Source organism: Pseudomicrostroma glucosiphilum (assembly GCF_003144135.1).
Source record: "Pseudomicrostroma glucosiphilum strain MCA 4718 unplaced genomic scaffold BCV69scaffold_16, whole genome shotgun sequence".
Lineage (NCBI taxonomy): Eukaryota > Fungi > Basidiomycota > Exobasidiomycetes > Microstromatales > Microstromataceae > Microstroma > Microstroma glucosiphilum.
In genome coordinates, this window is record NW_020289928.1 from 225,938 (window position 1) to 242,765 (window position 16,828).

Here is a 16,828-nt window from a genome sequence, read left to right on the forward strand (position 1 = left end):
GTGTATAAGTCGTGGTCCTCGTGGAGACGGGTAGATGTTGGCAGCAGTGAATGACGTCTGGGAGTGGGTGCCGGGGCTGCGCTGATGAGGATTGCGATGCAAGCCCAAGGTGGGTAGCAAAGGCCGGGGAGAAGAGGCAAGGAGAGATGGGGGAGCAGCAGCAGCGGCAAGGGTGGGCGAGGAGGTAGCTGGGCCTGCACTTGTGGCTATCCGCTCGAGGCGAGAGCAAATGGCGCTCGCTGTGTGGGTCGCGGCGGTCGTGGAGACGGGGGTTGCCTGGAGAGGAGAGGTGTGCCCGCTGTTTGTAGAAGAGTGGGGAGAGAAGCTGGCAATGGTTGGGTTGGTCGTGGCTAGGCGCGAGTCGTTGGTATGATGGACGACGTCGGCAGCGAAGAGTGTGATGCTGTTAGTCTTGTGCGCCGAGGTTGATGCTGGTGAAGCTGGAATGGCTGTAGGGATGTGAGGGAGATGCAGTCTGGGCAGATGGACCTCGCCTTGGTTGCCTGGCTTGGTTGGTTGCTGCCTGGCTGCTGCTGCTGCTGCTTGCCCCTCTTTCTCCCCGCTGGAGGCCAAGCTGAGCCACGCCCACCGCCAATGCACCCACACCCACACGCCCCATCTCTCCCCCGCTCCTCCTTCCGCTCCGCTCCGCCCGGTCAGCCGCGGGTCAATGCTGCCCCTCCCGGACCTGTTGCCTTCCGGACTGGGAGGGAGTGCGCGCGCAGACGTCTCCGGGACAGACGAGCGACAAAGGGCCCGCCCTGCGCCGGATGGCGTGAGTGGTCGGTCCGGGAAGTGGCGCCTGCGACTAGGCTTGCAACGCCCGCCCGCACATAAGCCAGTCTTCGACGGCATACCACGACCTTCGCATGTTCCTCGGCCGCAACACCACCAACACTCGACCTTATCGCCGCAACTGGACCCTACCTCTGCTCAATAACTCACCTTCATTCGCTCCACGACCTCCTTTTGCATCCATTCCATCGACCCTTCCTGGCCCACGCTTATACCACTCACGTCGACCTCACACCGCACCTGGTAGAAACGCATCAACCTTTCTTGCTGCTGCTTCTGTTGCATCTTTCCACACCATCACATCAGCAAACACCAGCATCGCCACTACCTCTCAAACATCTCACATGGCACCAGTAGCTACCAACGGTCACTCGACCACTTCCGACGAGGGGCACTACAAAGTGGTGAGTGGTGGTGGCAAGTGGAGAAAAGCGTGCCCGATGGCAGACCCCAGACGATATCTGACGACTCCCGCTTCTCTCACCTCTATCCCTCCACAGGTCATCATCGGCTCAGGTCCAGCTGGTCACACTGCCGCAATCTACCTTGCCCGAGCCGAGCTCAAGCCCGTCCTCTTTGAAGGTTTCCTCGCCAATGGCATCGCAGCAGGTGGTCAACTGACCACCACTACCGACGTGGAAAACTTTCCCGGCTTCCCCGAGGGTATCGGTGGTAGTGAGATGATGGACAAGTTCCGTGCGCAATCGGAACGTTTCGGTACACAGATTCACACCGAGACCATCTCCAAGGTGGATCTATCGCAGAGGCCATTCAAGTTCTGGAGGGAAGGAAAGGAGAATGACGCGCCGGAGCTGGCAGAGACGATCATCATTGCCACTGGCGCTTCAGCCAAGCGGATGCATCTGCCTGGAGAGGACCACTACTGGCAGAGTGGTATCTCGGCTTGCGCAGTGTGCGATGGAGCCGTACCCATCTTCCGCAACAAGCCACTGGCAGTAGTTGGAGGTGGTGACTCGGCGGCAGAAGAGGCTACCTACCTGACAAAGTACGGATCGAAGGTGCATGTGCTGGTGCGAAGGGATGAGCTGAGGGCATCAAAGATCATGGCAAAGAGGCTGCTGAGCCATCCCAAGGTCGAGGTGCACTTCAACACCGTCCCCATCGAGGCCAAGGGTGATGGAGACCTGCTGAATGCACTCCGCATCAAGGACACAAAGACCGGAGAGGAGTCGGACCTGCCGGTGAATGGTCTCTTCTACGCCATTGGTCACATCCCAGCTACAAGTCTCGTAAAGGGACAAGTAGACTGTGATGAAGACGGGTACATCCTCACCAAGCCCGGTACTACCCAGACTAGCGTCAAGGGACTATTTGCAGCTGGAGATGTGCAGGACAAGAAGTACAGACAGGCGGTCACCTCGGCTGGAACTGGATGCATCGCTGCACTCGAGGCAGAGAGGTTATTGGCTGAAGAGGAGGAGGCAGACCCGGTTGCTATTGCCGCTGCTCAGCACTACACTGGTACTGACAAGGCATGAGTTTGTGGGCTGCTACTGGGAAGTTGTATGTGGGAGAGGGGTATTAGTTACTTGCAATTGTAGATGGCTTTCGGGGGAGAATGACGGCATGGGGATTTCTTTCATGGCTACCACTGAGGCACTCTCTACGTTGGCTTCATTAGATTCGTACAATTTCATCACCTTTACCCTGCCTATCTGTCTAGCCCAATCTGTTCAAGAGGTTATCAGGTGTCTGTCCAGCCTCGACTCAACGCAGGCTCCACATCCTCTTGATGCTTGACGTCTGACGTGGAACTTGACTTTGGCCCAAGTGAGTGAATGACTGAGTGAGTGACTGGGGACTCCGCCCCTCCGCCCCTCCGCCCCTGAGGGCTGCAGGCACGCACGCATGCGCCTCCTCGTCTCCCCGCCCGTTCCGTCTGTCTTGGCCCCTCCCCGCGTGTGGGTGGGTGTGTGCGTGTGCGTGTGGGTGTGATGGAGTTGGCTCACTCTTGGCAAGGCGTCACCACCTCAGTCCATATCGCATTGTGCCACCTCGGATTACTGCTCATTTCTACTGCGCGACTCGCCGAGTATTTCAAAAGCTTACGAGTGGTAACGACGATAGTCAGAGCGCAAGCAACAGCAACAGCGCAAGTAGCAGTCGACTCCCTTCACTTTCCTCTCCTCACCTGAGCTCAGTCTCAAAGCTCCACACACATACGCATCTTTCTCCCTCCCCCACTACCCCTCACTACCCTCATCCTACCTCTCCTTTTCCTCCCAATCCGCAATCGCTCAGGATGAAGATTTACGCCCTCATGATCTTCGCTACTCCACCCGGGGGTAAAGCTGTTCCGCTCAGTACGGCTTGGAAGTTGGACGACTTTGGGTGGCTCGAGAGGGGGGCAGTAAAGGATGTTATGGCATTTATGGCAAAGGTGGGTGTGGAGCAGAATTGGAGAGGCAGGAGAGGGGAGGCGAGGGAGAGTGATGCTCTCTCCTTCTCGTATTGGGTGTACTGACGGCTGCTCCTCCCTTCATTCTAACGCTCTTTAGACGGTCGCAGAGCGTACACCTCCCACCCAACGTCAATCCGTTCAAGAGAACAGCTACGTAGCCCACGTCCACGCTCGTCCCGCCAGTGATGGTCTAACCGGTGTCCTAATAAGCGACTCTGAATATCCAGTCCGAGTCTCCTTCTCTCTCCTCAATAAACTCCTCGATGAATTTCTACTAAAAGTACCAAAGGTTGAATATTCACAAAAGGTTAATGCAATTGTGGCGGGTAGTGTGGAGGGACCACCCAAGGGGGAGGGGGTTGTGCCGGCTGGAAAGTTTCCACCGATGGCGGATTATGTAGTGAGGTATCAGGATCCGAGACAGGCGGATGCGATTATGAAGGTTCAGCAGGAGCTGGATGAGACCAAGATTGTATTGGTGAGTAAAGGCAAGGAAAGGACAGCGGGTGGGGGCCAATTCAGAAGAAAGCGAAGAGCTCACATCCCCTTCCCTTTCGATTGCTCCTACCTGTTTTCCTTTACCGCCTCACAGCACAAGACGATCGAATCCGTCCTGGCGCGTGGAGAGCATCTAGACTCCCTCGTGGAGCGATCAGAGACACTCCAGGCCAGCTCAAAGATGTTCTACAAGTCGGCAAAGAAGCAGAACAGCTGTTGTATCGTCATGTAGATTCGCCTAGCCGCCCGGGTTCCCCTTTTTTGAATAGTTTCACGCACACAGACTTATTCTATTTACACTGCTGTTGCTTGCGTAAGGTTGTGAAATGCTCCAATGGTCAGATCGTACAACGAGACGTGGGCAAGTTGTATGTACATTGTGCTGCCGTTCCGCAGACAGAGCTTCAAGCCAAGCGAAGAGAGTCACACAAAGTGATGCTTCCTGCCTAGGCACTAGTACCTTTCACTCTGCTCGCGCGGAAGGTCGATGTGGCCTCTGGCGGAAGGTAGCTCCTTGTTCGCCAGGACCTCTACGACCTGATCCCGATTACGCTCACGAGGACCACCCGCCTTCTTCTCGTACCCGTCCGATCCTAGATCGACGATACTGTTCTCTGCCTCAAGTTCAGCCACTGCAGCATCCGCATCAGCTCCGCCTCCTGCCCCATTTCCAGTATCGATATCGTCCTCCGCCTCCTGTATCACCCCGCCCATAGCCCTCATTGCCCTCCAAGCCTGCTCTGTCACTTCCAAACTCTGACTGAGGGCAACGGCGCGCTTGATGGAGCCTTCATGTCTTCTATGAGACTCCCTGCGGAGATTCCTCTTGAGAAAGGTAGACAGGGTAGATAGAGGCCAGTCGTCCGAGACGACGGGAAGGACATCGAGGGTTGTGAGACGTAGGGCTTGCGTATTGAGAAGGTGGGCGGTGGCGGTACGGAAGGTGGTGCTGCAGAGGGAGAAGACGCGGAAGATTGGCATCAACAAAGGGCGAAGCAGACGACGCAGCTCGGCCTCTTTGTTGCTCGTCACTTTACTCACTCTGATCCACTCTCCGTGTACACCTTCAGTAGCGCCATCAGCAAGCGGTCTTTCACCTGCCCCTTGACCTTCTTCGCCTTTGCCCCTCGAGCCACGAGTGCTGCATATTGGGACAAGACTTCTTCTCCAACGGAAGAGGCGATTTGTGCAGCCATAAAGGGCGATAGGACGATACCGCCTTGGGAGCAGTACGCTTCGCTGGAATTAGCGTCTCGAAGCTCCAACGCCAAGAGCTTTAGGGCTTCTTCGTGTTGTGACAATCTGCCCAGCAGGATTGCTCTCTCGTAGGCGAGCAGCGAGTTGCTTTCTCCGCTGGAGAGGGAATCAACGCGAGAGAGGAGTACATCGGCGTCATAATGGCTTGACCCCTGCAACAGCATTATCAACTTCAGTCGATCGAGAATGGCAGGCGAGGCGCTGGACTGGATAGCCAAATGACCAGCAAAACCTTCCGCATATCCGCCCTGGGCATATTCTCTCGTCAAGTCCAGCAGGACACTTCTTGCCTTTTGATCCTGCAGAGCCGACTCGACACGATTCAGGATTATGTCGATGAGATCCTTGTGGATCCTCGAAGCTTGTGGCTGCGAGAGAACGATCTGTTCAATGAATCGCTCGGCGGCCTCTGTAGCCCCTGCAGCTCTGAGCTTCTCGAGGATGTCCTGATGGTCGGCGCCATCCACCGAAGACAGGAGGTCTAGTCTTCCAGAAGAGCGCGTGAGAAGCTTCAAAGGGACAAATGATGATACGGTCAGCGTAAAGTTTCTCTCTGCTAATCTTCTCTGCTAATCTTAAGATAGACTTCACACTCACATCGACTCCGCCTTGTACGTCATACTTGACAACCCAAAGGGCATACTTGCTCTGCAATTCAAGCTGCTGCGATTCCTGTAGCACCTTGATCACGTCCTCCACCCCCCGAGTCATCTCTGCGTCTTCAATATCTCCGTCGATCATTGCCGTCCAAAGCTCCAAAGCTTGGCCTATGTCTCGACGGCGATAGTAAAGTTCGGCTAGTGCTGCTGTTGTGCCAAGCTCCTTAGCGTGAGCTGCGACAATGTCGATATCGCAGAAATTTTCTGACTTCAGCAGAGCTGACAGCTTCTCGCGCTGGTGCCTTGACCCGTACAAATTTGCCAGAGGAGTATCTACCTCCGAAGAACGATGGTGTCGGGCACCTTCGAGTACGCTCTCTGCCAGATCGTATCCTCTGTCCAAAAGCTGAGACTGCAGTTGCTGCAGCACTGCATTGTCTTGCCAGCCATTAGAGTAGTTCTGCTGCAGATTGGCGGAGACCATGTCCTCGACGGGGCTCCAGTGCTCAAGCAGAGGCTGAAGAGCCGAGAACACCTCGACTTGCTTCGTGCTTCCTGATTTCCAAATTTTGGGGAACATTCGCAGAACGAAACGGTAGTCTAGAGAGGACCTCTGAAGCGCCAGAGAGGCAGCGTAGAAGTTCAGCATGTTGAGATTTCGCAACGTCAGCAAGCTGTAGATATGTTGCAGAGCTGGCACCTGCTAGTCCCAGAAGTGTGTACTGTCAGTTGTGGTAGAACGCTATCTCGTGAGAATAAATCTTCGGGTACTCGCCATCTGTGGCTTCCGGTCTATCTGACCCTCTTTGCCCCACTCCCGCTCTGCAAGGGCTTCTAATGAAGCCCACCTCTCATTAGCGATCAGCGACACCGCTTCCGACAAGGGTATCGGCTCGCATAGAGCTTGCACGGCGTCTTTACATGTCATAAGTATCTTTGACTGCCGATCGTTCCCATTGATGATGTATTCACGCCAAGCAGGATGCTTGACTGAGGCAGTGAGGTCGAGGAAGAACGCTGCTCTGCCTCCTGCTTCTTCTGGAAGGCGAAAGGGATGATGGAGCGTTGTGAAGAACTTATCTGGCCTTCGCGAAGCGAGACTGGTGTCGAGGGAGCTTTGTCCTGAAGATAGTAACCTCGGCTCTATTAGATCGGGCAGCTGGATTTTCTGTATTCTTTGCATCGACTCCAAGCTGTAGACGGCAATTGTATCGTCTCGAAGCAAAGCCACCAGGTTCGGCCACTCAACGCATAAAGCTCGAGGGTGACTGGAGAACTCGATGAGCTTAGCGGCGGGCTCACCACTAGGCGTCATGAATACGCCCAGCGTCTGTTCGTCTGAATGACTAGTGATAAGGAATTCTCCTGTGGCAGTATTGCCAGAGGTTGCAGGTAAGGTCACAATCGATGGACGGGTCGAGGCTGAAGGCGATTCTTGAGAGTGACTGATGGGAAGGCCCAGCGGAGTGACCACAGAGGTCGTCAAGTTGATCAGGCTGTACTCGGTTGTGCTAGCAGCACATAGAGTGTCCCCATAGCGCCTCACCAGCATAATGCCAGAAGGGATGGGTAAGTCCTGCAGAACCAAGCGGTTCAAGGCTTTCAGTACCCGAAACATGAAGACATTTGCTTGGGTTCCGCTCTGGCTCACTTACTTTGACTGTCAGCCATCTTCCCATTCCGATCTTGGCTAGTACCACCTGCCGCCGCTTGACCACGCATAGGCTGACGTAGCCTTGGCCATCGGTCCCATCCTTTTCCACTTCGGCATCATCCAATACCACTGTGGACACGCCTTTCACCACCGGGAGTGTATTGGGCGGCAGGGGGTCGAGGTTGGGCAAATGGAGGAATGTCAGGACTGACTCTGCCAAGACTGCCGCGACGCCAATGCGATGAAGGATAAGGAGGCGTTCGACTGGCTTGCCGGATGGGGAGACGACCTTGCTTGAGACCAGATCAAATTGATTGGGCTGTCATAGCAAAGAGCATGGTAAGAGCATGGTAAGAGCAACGTCAGAGGAATGTAGGCAAGCGCAACCGAGGCCGTCTGATCTGGCAACTCACGTTCTGCGAAGAACCCTCATCTCTGAGGACGTAGTGATGGACTATGCCATCAGACGAGCCGACATAAAGATTCCTGCCTATGGAAGGAGAATATGGTCGAAGCGGTGCAAGACATAAGGAGCAGGGTCAGGTCCGAAGGTCAACGTCGCATATAGGCCCACCCTTTCATGCCGTGCTCACCGTTTGATTCGGCGCATCGCACGGCCAGACTGATGGCTGCTGGAGACTTTGGATTCAAACGCTGATTGTGAGGAAGTGCAGGATACAAGAGTGGCTGTAGTTGATAGATGTCGGTGTCCATGATGGACAGCCGAGATGATGGCAAGGAGCGATGGGGAGCTCAGGTGAGCAGGAAGGGGAGGAAGGTGGGAGCAAGGTGCACCGTCTATGCGCCTCTGCCCTGCGCCTGGCTCCCTTTCCGTCTGGCTGAGGCCCCTGCGCTACCCTTGGCCAGGCCACGCGGGCGGGCCGATGTGCATTCCGCCCGGGAGTCATACGGTTGCTTGGCGACGCGGCGAAGGTGCCGAGGTCGCTGCCCTGAGCCAGGCACAAAGGTAGCGTAAATGGCATGGTGTAGCTTCTGCTAGGGTTTGCCAGACGTCTGAAGCATCCCTCGTAAGAGTGACTAGGTGCCTGGACGCATCCTTGCTCGCTGCCCTGGCGTGTTCCCCGGATGGGCTGCGACGCGGGTGCCGATTGAGCGAGGCAGCGGAAAAACTCAGCCGATGTTGGGTGCAGGGCCCCCCTTGCCGTGTGACGCTTGCTACTCACCTCCGCCGGCGCTTCCCTATAGCCTCCTGGACCATCTCTCGTTGCCCCTTCTTCACCCTCCATCGCAGCTTCCTTCATCCTCATAGCTGCCTCGTATACCTATCTGCGTCTAGCCGAGGCCATCGCAACGCACCCCACGCGCGCCCTCCCGTCTATCTGGTCTGGCCGACGTAACCTTCTGGCTCGGTCCCCTGTGGTGCGCGTACTGCATACACTCTCCCCAAGCACCAACGCGACTCCCTTGCCCATTCAGACGAGTAGACTTAAAAAAGGGTGACGCAAAGCAACAACATCGCGACTGTAGCTGGACGATCTTCATAGGACATTGGCCCCTAGTCGATCCGACTTTTAAGCTCCAATTCTCGCCCTTGATATCATACTTCATCTGGGCTTGCTGAGATACTCTTGGGCCGTACCAAGACGTCCAACAGATAGGTCTCCTCCTCTACTGGACTGTGTCCCCTCGAACAAAGCCTGATGCTACTATAGAGCAACACCCTCCTCCTTCTATCCCAAGACGCAGCAGTCACTAATTGTCAGGGGTCGAACAAGGATAAGGTAGTCTGCTTAGCGGCCGCGGATTACCTGCATTCGGACCCTTCGAGACGAAGGAGACGCGGCTCAGCGCCTTACGCAGCGCTTCGTTGGCTCCTACTTCCTCGAATTCTCCGTCATGCCCATCTCTCCGACGGGTTCGCTGCGTTCCTTTCGAGGATTCAGCAGCGAACACGATCAGAACCGTTCAGAACGTATGCGCTCTGGAGGAGGTCAGCGCTCGAGCAGCAGGGGGCCAAGCAGCAAAGGTGGAGCAGGTATCGCTGCTGCGAGCTGGGTCGATGACACGAGTCCCAAATCTTCGCCCATCGTAGCCGGCGACCAGGCATCCTCCTCGACTGGCTTCGATCCGCAAACGCAATCTTCTCCTGTACAGAACTCGCCAGCCCGTCTCAACTTCTCAGTGACAGCAGCTCCCAACGATAGGCTCGACTCGAATCGTTCTGCAAATGGCAACAACGAAGCAGAGACAGGCGCAGCTTCCGGATCAGGTCTGTACCTGACCACAAATGTCTTTGGTCCCTCATCACAACATCAGCATCCACCCTCACCGCTCTCAGCCGGATCAACAGGCAGCCATGGTCATCCTCATTCGACGGGTCACAGTGGCTCAAATACGCCTCCTTCGGCAGTCAGATCGCCTGGAGCTGGTGGAGGTTTCTTCTCGATCCTCCGACCCACCTCACCAAGAGTAGTTGACGGATCCTCGGTCGGGACTGAGAAACGGAAGCCGAAGGAGCGGACCGTAATCACAGGCGGGCAAGCAGGGGAGAGCTCTCGCGACGCAAAGGAGAGAAGCCTCGCTGATCGGTCACGAAAGAATGGTAGCATGCTCTTTGACCACGTTGGCAGTGTTTTTGAGCGCTTCGGTAAGAAGGTACACTACCGCTCTGACTCAAGGGAGCCGCCAAAGGGAAGCCCTGACGCACTTACTGGAGCTAGCAGTGGAGGAGACGAGTCGGTGAGTACCTCTGACATTTCAAAGCATCTTCAGAATGTGAGGCTCACTCTAAGGTCTTGCCACTCCGATACCCAGTCACTTGTCGATCCCACCTCCGCTGTCGCGCCAACCGCGGATCAAATTGACCTCCTGGAAGAACTTGCAGCACAAAAGCCACCGCTCCTGCGCAATCCTTCTGCATCGTCTGTGATAAGCTTCGAGTCCGTCGAAGATGGTACAGTCGCGGGTCGCCAGGCGCTCGGAAGGATGCTAATCCAGGTGACCGAGGACAATGAGAGATTCCTAGTGGTAGACGTGTCCGGTCTTGACTCGGCAGCAGGCATCAAGGAGCGGATGTTGAGCAAACTTCGTGAGTTGATGGATCCGAAGCTTTCACAGGGATAAGAGGCTGAACTCTACACCCTCCGTATATCTGCACAGATCGCTTTGAGGACGATCCGGCATCATTTGTCTTCTACCGGACTGAGATCGGAATGTCAGAGACCAGCGGACCTCCGATCGCCGAAGACAGTCTTTGGACGGTTTGCAAGGCCCTGGGTGACAACAAGGGCAACCTCAAATTCTTGCTCAAGCAGATTGGTCCCCCCGCCCGACCGACTAGCACTGGTCCACCTCCCGCTGCTGCAGTCACCGCACTGTCAGAGCCACAGAGGCGCAGGAGTAAGCAGGAGTCTGGGAGCAGTGAGTCTCCACTGAGTCCACAGGCAATTTTCGCTCAGTCAAATGCCGCTGCTACCTCTGGCGATCGTCACTTGAAGGCCGACAGTATCAGCTCTGTCTCTTCTACAGGAGACTATGCCTTCCAACACGATGGCGCCGAAGGAGGAAATGGAACCCTGGCCACGTACGATAGCGGCTCGGAGACTGGCCGCAAGAAAGGTCTCGCTCGCTCAAAAGGTGTCAGCCGGAGAAGCTTCGCGAGTGGCAGTGCGGGAAGCAGCGATGACCCTCGCTTCTCTGGTCTGAGTCAAGCCACTTCTTCGCGACCGTCCTCAGGGCTCTTGGCTGTCCGTGAGGGACGCTCTGACTCGGTTCATACCAAGGGAACCACTGTAGAGGATGAGCCCAGAGGGAAAGGCAGTGTCCATGCCGAGCAGCACGACGCTCGTGATCCAGATGCTCCAATCCACGTACAGGGTCAAGCTTTCAGTGGACCTGCAGAAGAAATGGAAGAATTGCAGCAAGTCTCGGTAGAGGAAGAGAGACCGGTCCTGCCTCGGCGCTATTCGAGAGGAACTCCGCAGCGTCCAGCAACAAGTTCAGGGTATTCCAATGGTAATGCTTTAGCATCTGCTGCGAGGTCACCGTCGAAGTCACCCCGAAATAAGGCGACTGAGCTCGACCGTCACGCGCACAGTCCGCCGTCTCAGCGTCAACAGATGCCAGAAGATAGCTCAAGCCGACGGCGAGACGTGCAAACAGCGGAACGTGACGAGTACGATCTACATGATGCTGCCAGGATGTACAATCAGCCTGACGCAGGCTATGAGCAATTGCTCGCCCAGAACTTGGCTGGTGGATCGTCAAAAATCAACAATAGGCAAGGAGGCAATGCTCTACAGCCCATCAGAAGCATGGAAGATCTGAAGTCAAAGTCAGGAAGTGAGGTCAATGCCAGTAGAAGCGTCAAAGACAATCCTTCGTCAACTCAGCCCAAGACATCCCGCGCTAATCGGCAGTCTGTGTCTGACTACCTTCCCGAAGAGATGAGGTCGCCAGGTAAAGACGGGAGGTATCCAAGTCTCACAGTTGCTAGAGAAGCAGCAACCGGACCAGTCCAAATGCCTCCAAACAATCAAAGCCGTCGACCCGGATCAGCAGGCCAAGTCTCTCGACCAGCACAACCTCTTGCACCGTTGCAGCCGAGACATTCGGCAGATGGTCCACCGATGGGCGTGGCGCAGTCTGGTGCAATCAGTGCTGTGGCGAGCTCTACGGCTCCTCGGCATCCTCCGTCAGCCACCTCGATGCGAATGGCGAGCTCCTTCGACGGAGGTTACCGGGATCAGTTCCCGGGGCAGATGTCTCATCGAGGGCCTGGGACTCTAAGGGCCCCTGCTTCTGGTGTCGCACTGGCTCACAACTACCAGGCGCAACACCAGCATCACGTGCAAGCTATGTCTGGTACTGCACACCCTCATCCGCCCAATCTCTACATCAACGAGTTCGGAGCGAGGGTCTACACGGACCCTCGTGCTGGTCCTCATTCGTACCATGGGCCTCCAGCCTTGACGCCGTTTCCGCAGCGCCCTCATACCTTCCATGACGCAGGCAACCCGGCAACCGCCCATTATCGGGCATTCATGTCTCCTCCGGAACCTAAGGAAGATCCCTACATTCAGGCTCGCTTTCCCGCCTCCAGCACTAGGCAAGTCTCTGAATTTCTGCGCACTGGCCAAGCAGGTGGGAGTGTTGCTCTGTCTCCTGGCATGACTGTACAGGAGACTTTGCAGCATCGAAGGCAAAGTGGCGGACAAGAGCCGCGGCAGCCCTTTGTTCATCCGCACTTTGGACCTAGGGAGCCTCGTGCTCTCAACCAGCCTCAAAGTGCCTCCCAGTGGGATCCCAGATCTGCCCACCACCACCATCAGCAGCAGCAGCAGCTCCATCAACTCAAGCAGCAAGAGCAACGAGAGGCGTCGTCACCGCATCCTCCCGTATTGATGCCAAGGTCGTCGCACGATGCTCGTCAGACTGCGCAGAGCAGCATGCCAGGTCAACACGCTCAGCGCCCTTCTCAAGAGTACCACTATCCACGCACTCCCGCTACGTCCTCCCCTCAGCAAGGAGCTACCAGGATTGTGGGTCCCCAGAATCTTCACGGACAAGCTCCCCAGTACAGAGGTCCTCCCCCCGCAGCTCTTCCTCATTCGCAGCGCAGCGCTCCAGCCCACACAGGCGGTCAGTACCAACAGCAGGTGTCCTCAACGCATCCCAGGACCTCTACCGGGAGCGGACAACAAGGTGATGGTCATCACCGCGGCAGTACCAACGGCGGCTCAGACCGTTCGTCTGGTCTGTCATTCAAGTCCACAGAAAGCGATGCAGTGGCTGGCCACCGTCGCAGCCTGTCCAGGGAAAGCAGTCAGCCTCGCAGTTCTATTGAAGAGTCTATGACGGCACCTACATCAGCTCGCAGCTCGGGCAGTGGGCCGCTGCCTGGTCAACATCTGAAGTCCTTGGAATCTCCGCCACCATCGGGAGGTCCTGCTGCCTCGTCTCGAGTGAGGAATCAGCCCACTCATGTCGGCCCCGATGAGATTGATGTGTCGAGGATTCGCCCACTACCCCGCCTGCCAGTGACGTCAGCCGTATCCTCGACGGCTTCAAAGTCGGCCAAGGCAGCGCAATCTCATGACGGCGAGGATGAAGGAACACTCAAAGCTGATCAGTGGGCTTCGCTGCTTGCTAATGCATCCGGTGACAGCAATGCTCTCAAGCCACCGCGCATGCCCGCAGCCGCTTCTCCAAACAGCACTGTCAAAGCTGATTCTCCATCTACGGCCTCTTCCTCGACAGCCACTGTCAAGAGCCCTTCCGGTCAAGGGAGCAGCAGAATTGGTAATTTCCATCTCGATGATGGAGGTGGAGGGACTTTCGCTTCGTTCGCAGATGATGACGACGATGATGAGGGTGGAACCTGGGCGAAGCCTTTGGATGCTGCCCCTCCACTGTCAAACAATCCCTCGTCACTCAGCTCAGGGAGCAGCGGGAAAGACAGCGGACAAACCACTTCGTTGGATGATGCTGATGACTCAGGCACACTCAAGCCATCGCTCAAAGCGCCCGACGGCGTTTCTCTGCTTGAAAGAGTTTCAAGTCCCAGCAGACGCCCAGAGTTGCGGCTGACGATTGATGCACCAAACTCTCCTGCTGCTGCTTTCGTCAAAGCTCGTGCTTCACCCCATGATTCGCCTGCGCTGAGTTCTAGCAGCAATGGAGGACCTGTCCCACTTTCCTCGACCTTTTCACCTGGAGTCCTTCGCAAGAGCTCGTTCGCTCGGCGAGACAATGCTTGGGCGATGCGTCCTCCCCCAGAGCAGCTGTACGAGAATCTGGACGAGTTCTTCCCTCGCCACGACCTGGACAAGCCGGTACTTGACGCAGCTGCTGCAGGCGCTCCTCCCAGCCCGTTGCCATCTAGTGCTGCGTCTGGCAGCCCTTCGACGACTAGCTCCGGCCGACATCAGCTTACAACTGCATCTCCCACAAGTGCTTCATCGCTGACTCGTCACAAGAAGTCAATTCGACGAGTCGCCGAAGATCGGATGCGATTCATGGAGATGAATGGCGGGGCACAGACGGCTGACACGCCAGCGCCGAGACGAGCACCTGTCTTGAGCTCGGGCGTGGGAAGTCTGACACCGATGACGGCGGTGAATGCGGCGTCCAGCTCGTCGGTCACCTCGCCAGGATTGGGTCTTGCTCGGAGGAGAAGCACAAAGCTGTGGGGTACCAAGCTGCTAGAGATGACGCCAGGCTCAGAACAGGTCAACCGTGGATCTCACGCGGCTTCCGTGTCAGGATCCTCCGTAGCCGAATCGCCCTCTGCCGACTCGAACGCTCTCCCCGTCTTCAAATGGGTCAAGGGTGACCTGATTGGAAAGGGAACGTATGGAAGAGTGTACCTCGCTCTGAATGCAACCACTGGTGAAATGATCGCCGTCAAGCAGGTCGAGCTACCTCGGACTGAAAGCGATCGAGAGGATACGCGGCAAAAGGGAGTGGTCACTGCTCTGAAGTCAGAAATCGACACGCTGAAAGACCTTGACCATCCCAACATCGTGTCCTATTTGGGCTTCGAGGAGACGCCAAAGTACCTTCACCTCTTCCTCGAGTATGTCCCCGGTGGCAGCATCGCCAGTGTTCTACGCAAGTACGGGCCTATGGAAGAAGGCACCATAAAATTCTTTGTCTTGCAGATCCTCTCCGGTCTAACCTATCTCCACGAGCGTGGTGTTCTGCATCGAGATCTCAAGGGCGACAATCTCCTGGTAAACCTCGACGGCACAGTCAAGATCTCCGACTTTGGTACAGTGCGAAAGAGCGATAACATCTACAGCAACGTCGAGGGGATGAGTCTACAAGGTTCCGTCTTTTGGATGGCCCCAGAGGTGGTGACGATGAGCAAGAAGGGCTACAGTGCAAAGGTTGACATCTGGTCCCTTGGATGCGTCGTGTTGGAGATGCTCGCTGGAAGGAGACCCTGGTCAGACGATGAAGCAGTGCAGGCCATGTTCAAGATCGGAAAGGAAGGTCGAGCACCTCCTATCCCTCCCGACGTTAGACCATCGCCAGAGGCGGCCCACTTCCTCAAGAAATGCTTTGAGCTAGACCCGGACGCCCGTCCAACGGCGTCGCGTTTGCTGGAGCACGTGTTCCCCTACAACAACAATGAGTGGTCATTCAAGGACACGATGCTCTACAAGACGATGAAGAATACGGTGCGGAATCGATGAAGAGCGAAAGCCGAGAGATGATGGGCACAGTGGACTATGTCAGGAGAAGAGTGAGCTATCCGCAAGGTGGACGGGGAAAGATTGCAAGCTTCTCTCCAACCCTCCCATTGCTTTCGCACTCGCTCTCTTTGCGGACTTCCATCATCCCCGTCCATTCTACATTCTACACACTTTCATTTGTTCGTGTCACCTCACCACCCATTGCAAAGGGATTATACCATTAGTACAGTACCACCCAACCAATTGCAAATTTGTTTTCACTCGTGTCGCTTACAGAGCCAGCATTGATTTTGGCTGAGGAATCCTACAGGGCTTTGTGGTAGGCAGAAGACGCGGTGGCGATAGAGATGGGGAAGGCGATATCTGGATGCACTTAATGAGCTTTGGTTCGTCATTGACGGCATATAGAGACAAGATGAGGGAGCTGGGATGGTATTCGACTAGTGGAATCGGTGCTCCACCGTACCCCCGATGCGTCTAGACGACGATGGTGTTCTTGTGTGGGGAAAAGCCCACACGTTTCCCATCCCAATCGCACGTATAAACAACTTCACGCAACGCAGCATCCCCCACGATCCAGACATCCTTTGGGAACTTTTCCATAATCACATCTCCCATGATACTCAATGCCTGACGACCATCAGGCATAGTTCCATAGGAAAGAGCATCCTTTCCAAGTCTAAAGGAAAAGTCACCAAAGGTAAAGGTGAAGGTGGGGAGTTTGGAGGAGTCCTTGAGGACGGCAAAGATGCTTCCGTCGGGATCTTCGAGGACGTCGATGAAGTCCTGAAGCTTTTCGAAGATGGGGAGAACGTCTTCCTTGCGACCTGTATGACAGGATACGAGGATGTTAAGATAAGGTCAAGTGGAGGTTAGAATTTCAACGACTCCTTGCGTCACTCACCTAAGATGGTGCTGGATCCAGTGTCCAGCAACATGCGTCTCTCCAGTCCATTGATCGAGCCCTTGACAAGCCACTCTCCCGGTCGGTCAGGCAGCACAGGCAGCCATTTAGGTGGAGCCACAGCCGCCTCCGCCACGCTTCCGAACTGCAATTCTCCAACTCCACCGGGAGCAAGAGCAAAAGAGAAGATGTTCTCTTTGAGCACTCCAGCTTTGACGACTCTCTCAAAGAAGCCACCAAGGGGAGAAGCAGAGTCTTGACCGGGGAGAGCGAGGCCGACGAGACCTTGCATTGCACTGTCTTTGCCGCCAACAAAGTTGGACTCGGCCCAGGAGATGGGGACGTCGGCGATGGGGGGAAGCTCGCCGAAGATGACGGTATCGGTCCAAAGCTGGGAGTGAGAAGGGCGAGGGACCGACGGTGGTGTCAGTTATGAAGCGCCTGTGCCAAAGGTTGAGAAACTTACGTGAACTACACTGGTCTGGCCACTGGCGTAGCTGACGTTGCCAGACATTCGCTGATTCTTGGCATCTGGTCCCG

General features: G+C 55.8%; 5 protein-coding genes across 5 annotated transcripts; 3 read left to right on the top strand and 2 right to left on the bottom strand.

Moving 5' to 3' along the window:
- The first annotated feature begins 886 nt into the window (after positions 1–886).
- On the top strand, positions 887–2,491 carry BCV69DRAFT_273791 (thioredoxin reductase). Its single transcript, XM_025491020.1, has 2 exons — positions 887–1,199; positions 1,296–2,491. Exons 1-2 carry the CDS (start codon positions 1,140–1,142, stop codon positions 2,292–2,294), a joined length of 1,059 nt encoding a protein of 352 aa, XP_025345605.1. The 5' UTR covers positions 887–1,139; the 3' UTR covers positions 2,295–2,491.
- Positions 2,492–2,810: 319 nt separating this feature from the next.
- BCV69DRAFT_291263 (putative YKT6-snare protein for endoplasmic reticulum-golgi transport) lies at positions 2,811–4,125 on the top strand. The gene is made up of 3 exons (XM_025493744.1): positions 2,811–3,196; positions 3,315–3,695; positions 3,810–4,125. The coding sequence occupies exons 1-3, from the start codon at positions 3,059–3,061 to the stop codon at positions 3,945–3,947; spliced, it is 657 nt and encodes a 218-aa protein (XP_025345606.1). The 5' UTR covers positions 2,811–3,058; the 3' UTR covers positions 3,948–4,125.
- On the bottom strand, positions 3,873–8,008 carry BCV69DRAFT_73838 (hypothetical protein). The gene is made up of 7 exons (XM_025495493.1): positions 7,819–8,008; positions 7,639–7,715; positions 7,227–7,544; positions 6,347–7,147; positions 5,570–6,274; positions 4,757–5,481; positions 3,873–4,664 (listed from the first exon to the last, which is right to left on the bottom strand). Exons 1-7 carry the CDS (start codon positions 7,937–7,939, stop codon positions 4,169–4,171), a joined length of 3,243 nt encoding a protein of 1,080 aa, XP_025345607.1. The 5' UTR covers positions 7,940–8,008; the 3' UTR covers positions 3,873–4,168.
- A 780-nt stretch (positions 8,009–8,788) lies between these two features.
- Positions 8,789–15,620, top strand: BCV69DRAFT_73866 (Pkinase-domain-containing protein). The gene is made up of 3 exons (XM_025495494.1): positions 8,789–9,925; positions 10,001–10,274; positions 10,346–15,620. The coding sequence occupies exons 1-3, from the start codon at positions 9,083–9,085 to the stop codon at positions 15,382–15,384; spliced, it is 6,156 nt and encodes a 2,051-aa protein (XP_025345608.1). The 5' UTR covers positions 8,789–9,082; the 3' UTR covers positions 15,385–15,620.
- A 42-nt stretch (positions 15,621–15,662) lies between these two features.
- Positions 15,663–16,746, bottom strand: BCV69DRAFT_285077 (acid protease). The gene is made up of 2 exons (XM_025493263.1): positions 16,289–16,746; positions 15,663–16,211 (listed from the first exon to the last, which is right to left on the bottom strand). Exons 1-2 carry the CDS (start codon positions 16,578–16,580, stop codon positions 15,862–15,864), a joined length of 642 nt encoding a protein of 213 aa, XP_025345609.1. The 5' UTR covers positions 16,581–16,746; the 3' UTR covers positions 15,663–15,861.
- Positions 16,747–16,828: the final 82 nt, after the last annotated feature.

Coding starts and splice junctions, on each gene's coding strand:
- BCV69DRAFT_291263 (XM_025493744.1), top strand. CDS start 3,059: ATGAAGATTTACGCCCTCATGATCTTCGCTACTCCACCCGGGGGTAAA. Junction 3,197..3,314: donor TTATGGCATTTATGGCAAAG/GTGGGTGTGGAG, acceptor AACGCTCTTTAG/ACGGTCGCAGAGCGTACACC. Junction 3,696..3,809: donor ATGAGACCAAGATTGTATTG/GTGAGTAAAGGC, acceptor ACCGCCTCACAG/CACAAGACGATCGAATCCGT.
- BCV69DRAFT_285077 (XM_025493263.1), bottom strand. CDS start 16,580: ATGCAAGGTCTCGTCGGCCTCGCTCTCCCCGGTCAAGACTCTGCTTCT. Junction 16,212..16,288: donor TGGATCCAGCACCATCTTAG/GTGAGTGACGCA, acceptor CCTGTCATACAG/GTCGCAAGGAAGACGTTCTC.
- BCV69DRAFT_273791 (XM_025491020.1), top strand. CDS start 1,140: ATGGCACCAGTAGCTACCAACGGTCACTCGACCACTTCCGACGAGGGG. Junction 1,200..1,295: donor ACGAGGGGCACTACAAAGTG/GTGAGTGGTGGT, acceptor ATCCCTCCACAG/GTCATCATCGGCTCAGGTCC.
- BCV69DRAFT_73866 (XM_025495494.1), top strand. CDS start 9,083: ATGCCCATCTCTCCGACGGGTTCGCTGCGTTCCTTTCGAGGATTCAGC. Junction 9,926..10,000: donor GCAGTGGAGGAGACGAGTCG/GTGAGTACCTCT, acceptor TCCGATACCCAG/TCACTTGTCGATCCCACCTC. Junction 10,275..10,345: donor GCGGATGTTGAGCAAACTTC/GTGAGTTGATGG, acceptor ATATCTGCACAG/ATCGCTTTGAGGACGATCCG.
- BCV69DRAFT_73838 (XM_025495493.1), bottom strand. CDS start 7,939: ATGGACACCGACATCTATCAACTACAGCCACTCTTGTATCCTGCACTT. Junction 6,275..6,346: donor TAGACCGGAAGCCACAGATG/GCGAGTACCCGA, acceptor TTCTGGGACTAG/CAGGTGCCAGCTCTGCAACA. Junction 5,482..5,569: donor ACGTACAAGGCGGAGTCGAT/GTGAGTGTGAAG, acceptor GTCCCTTTGAAG/CTTCTCACGCGCTCTTCTGG.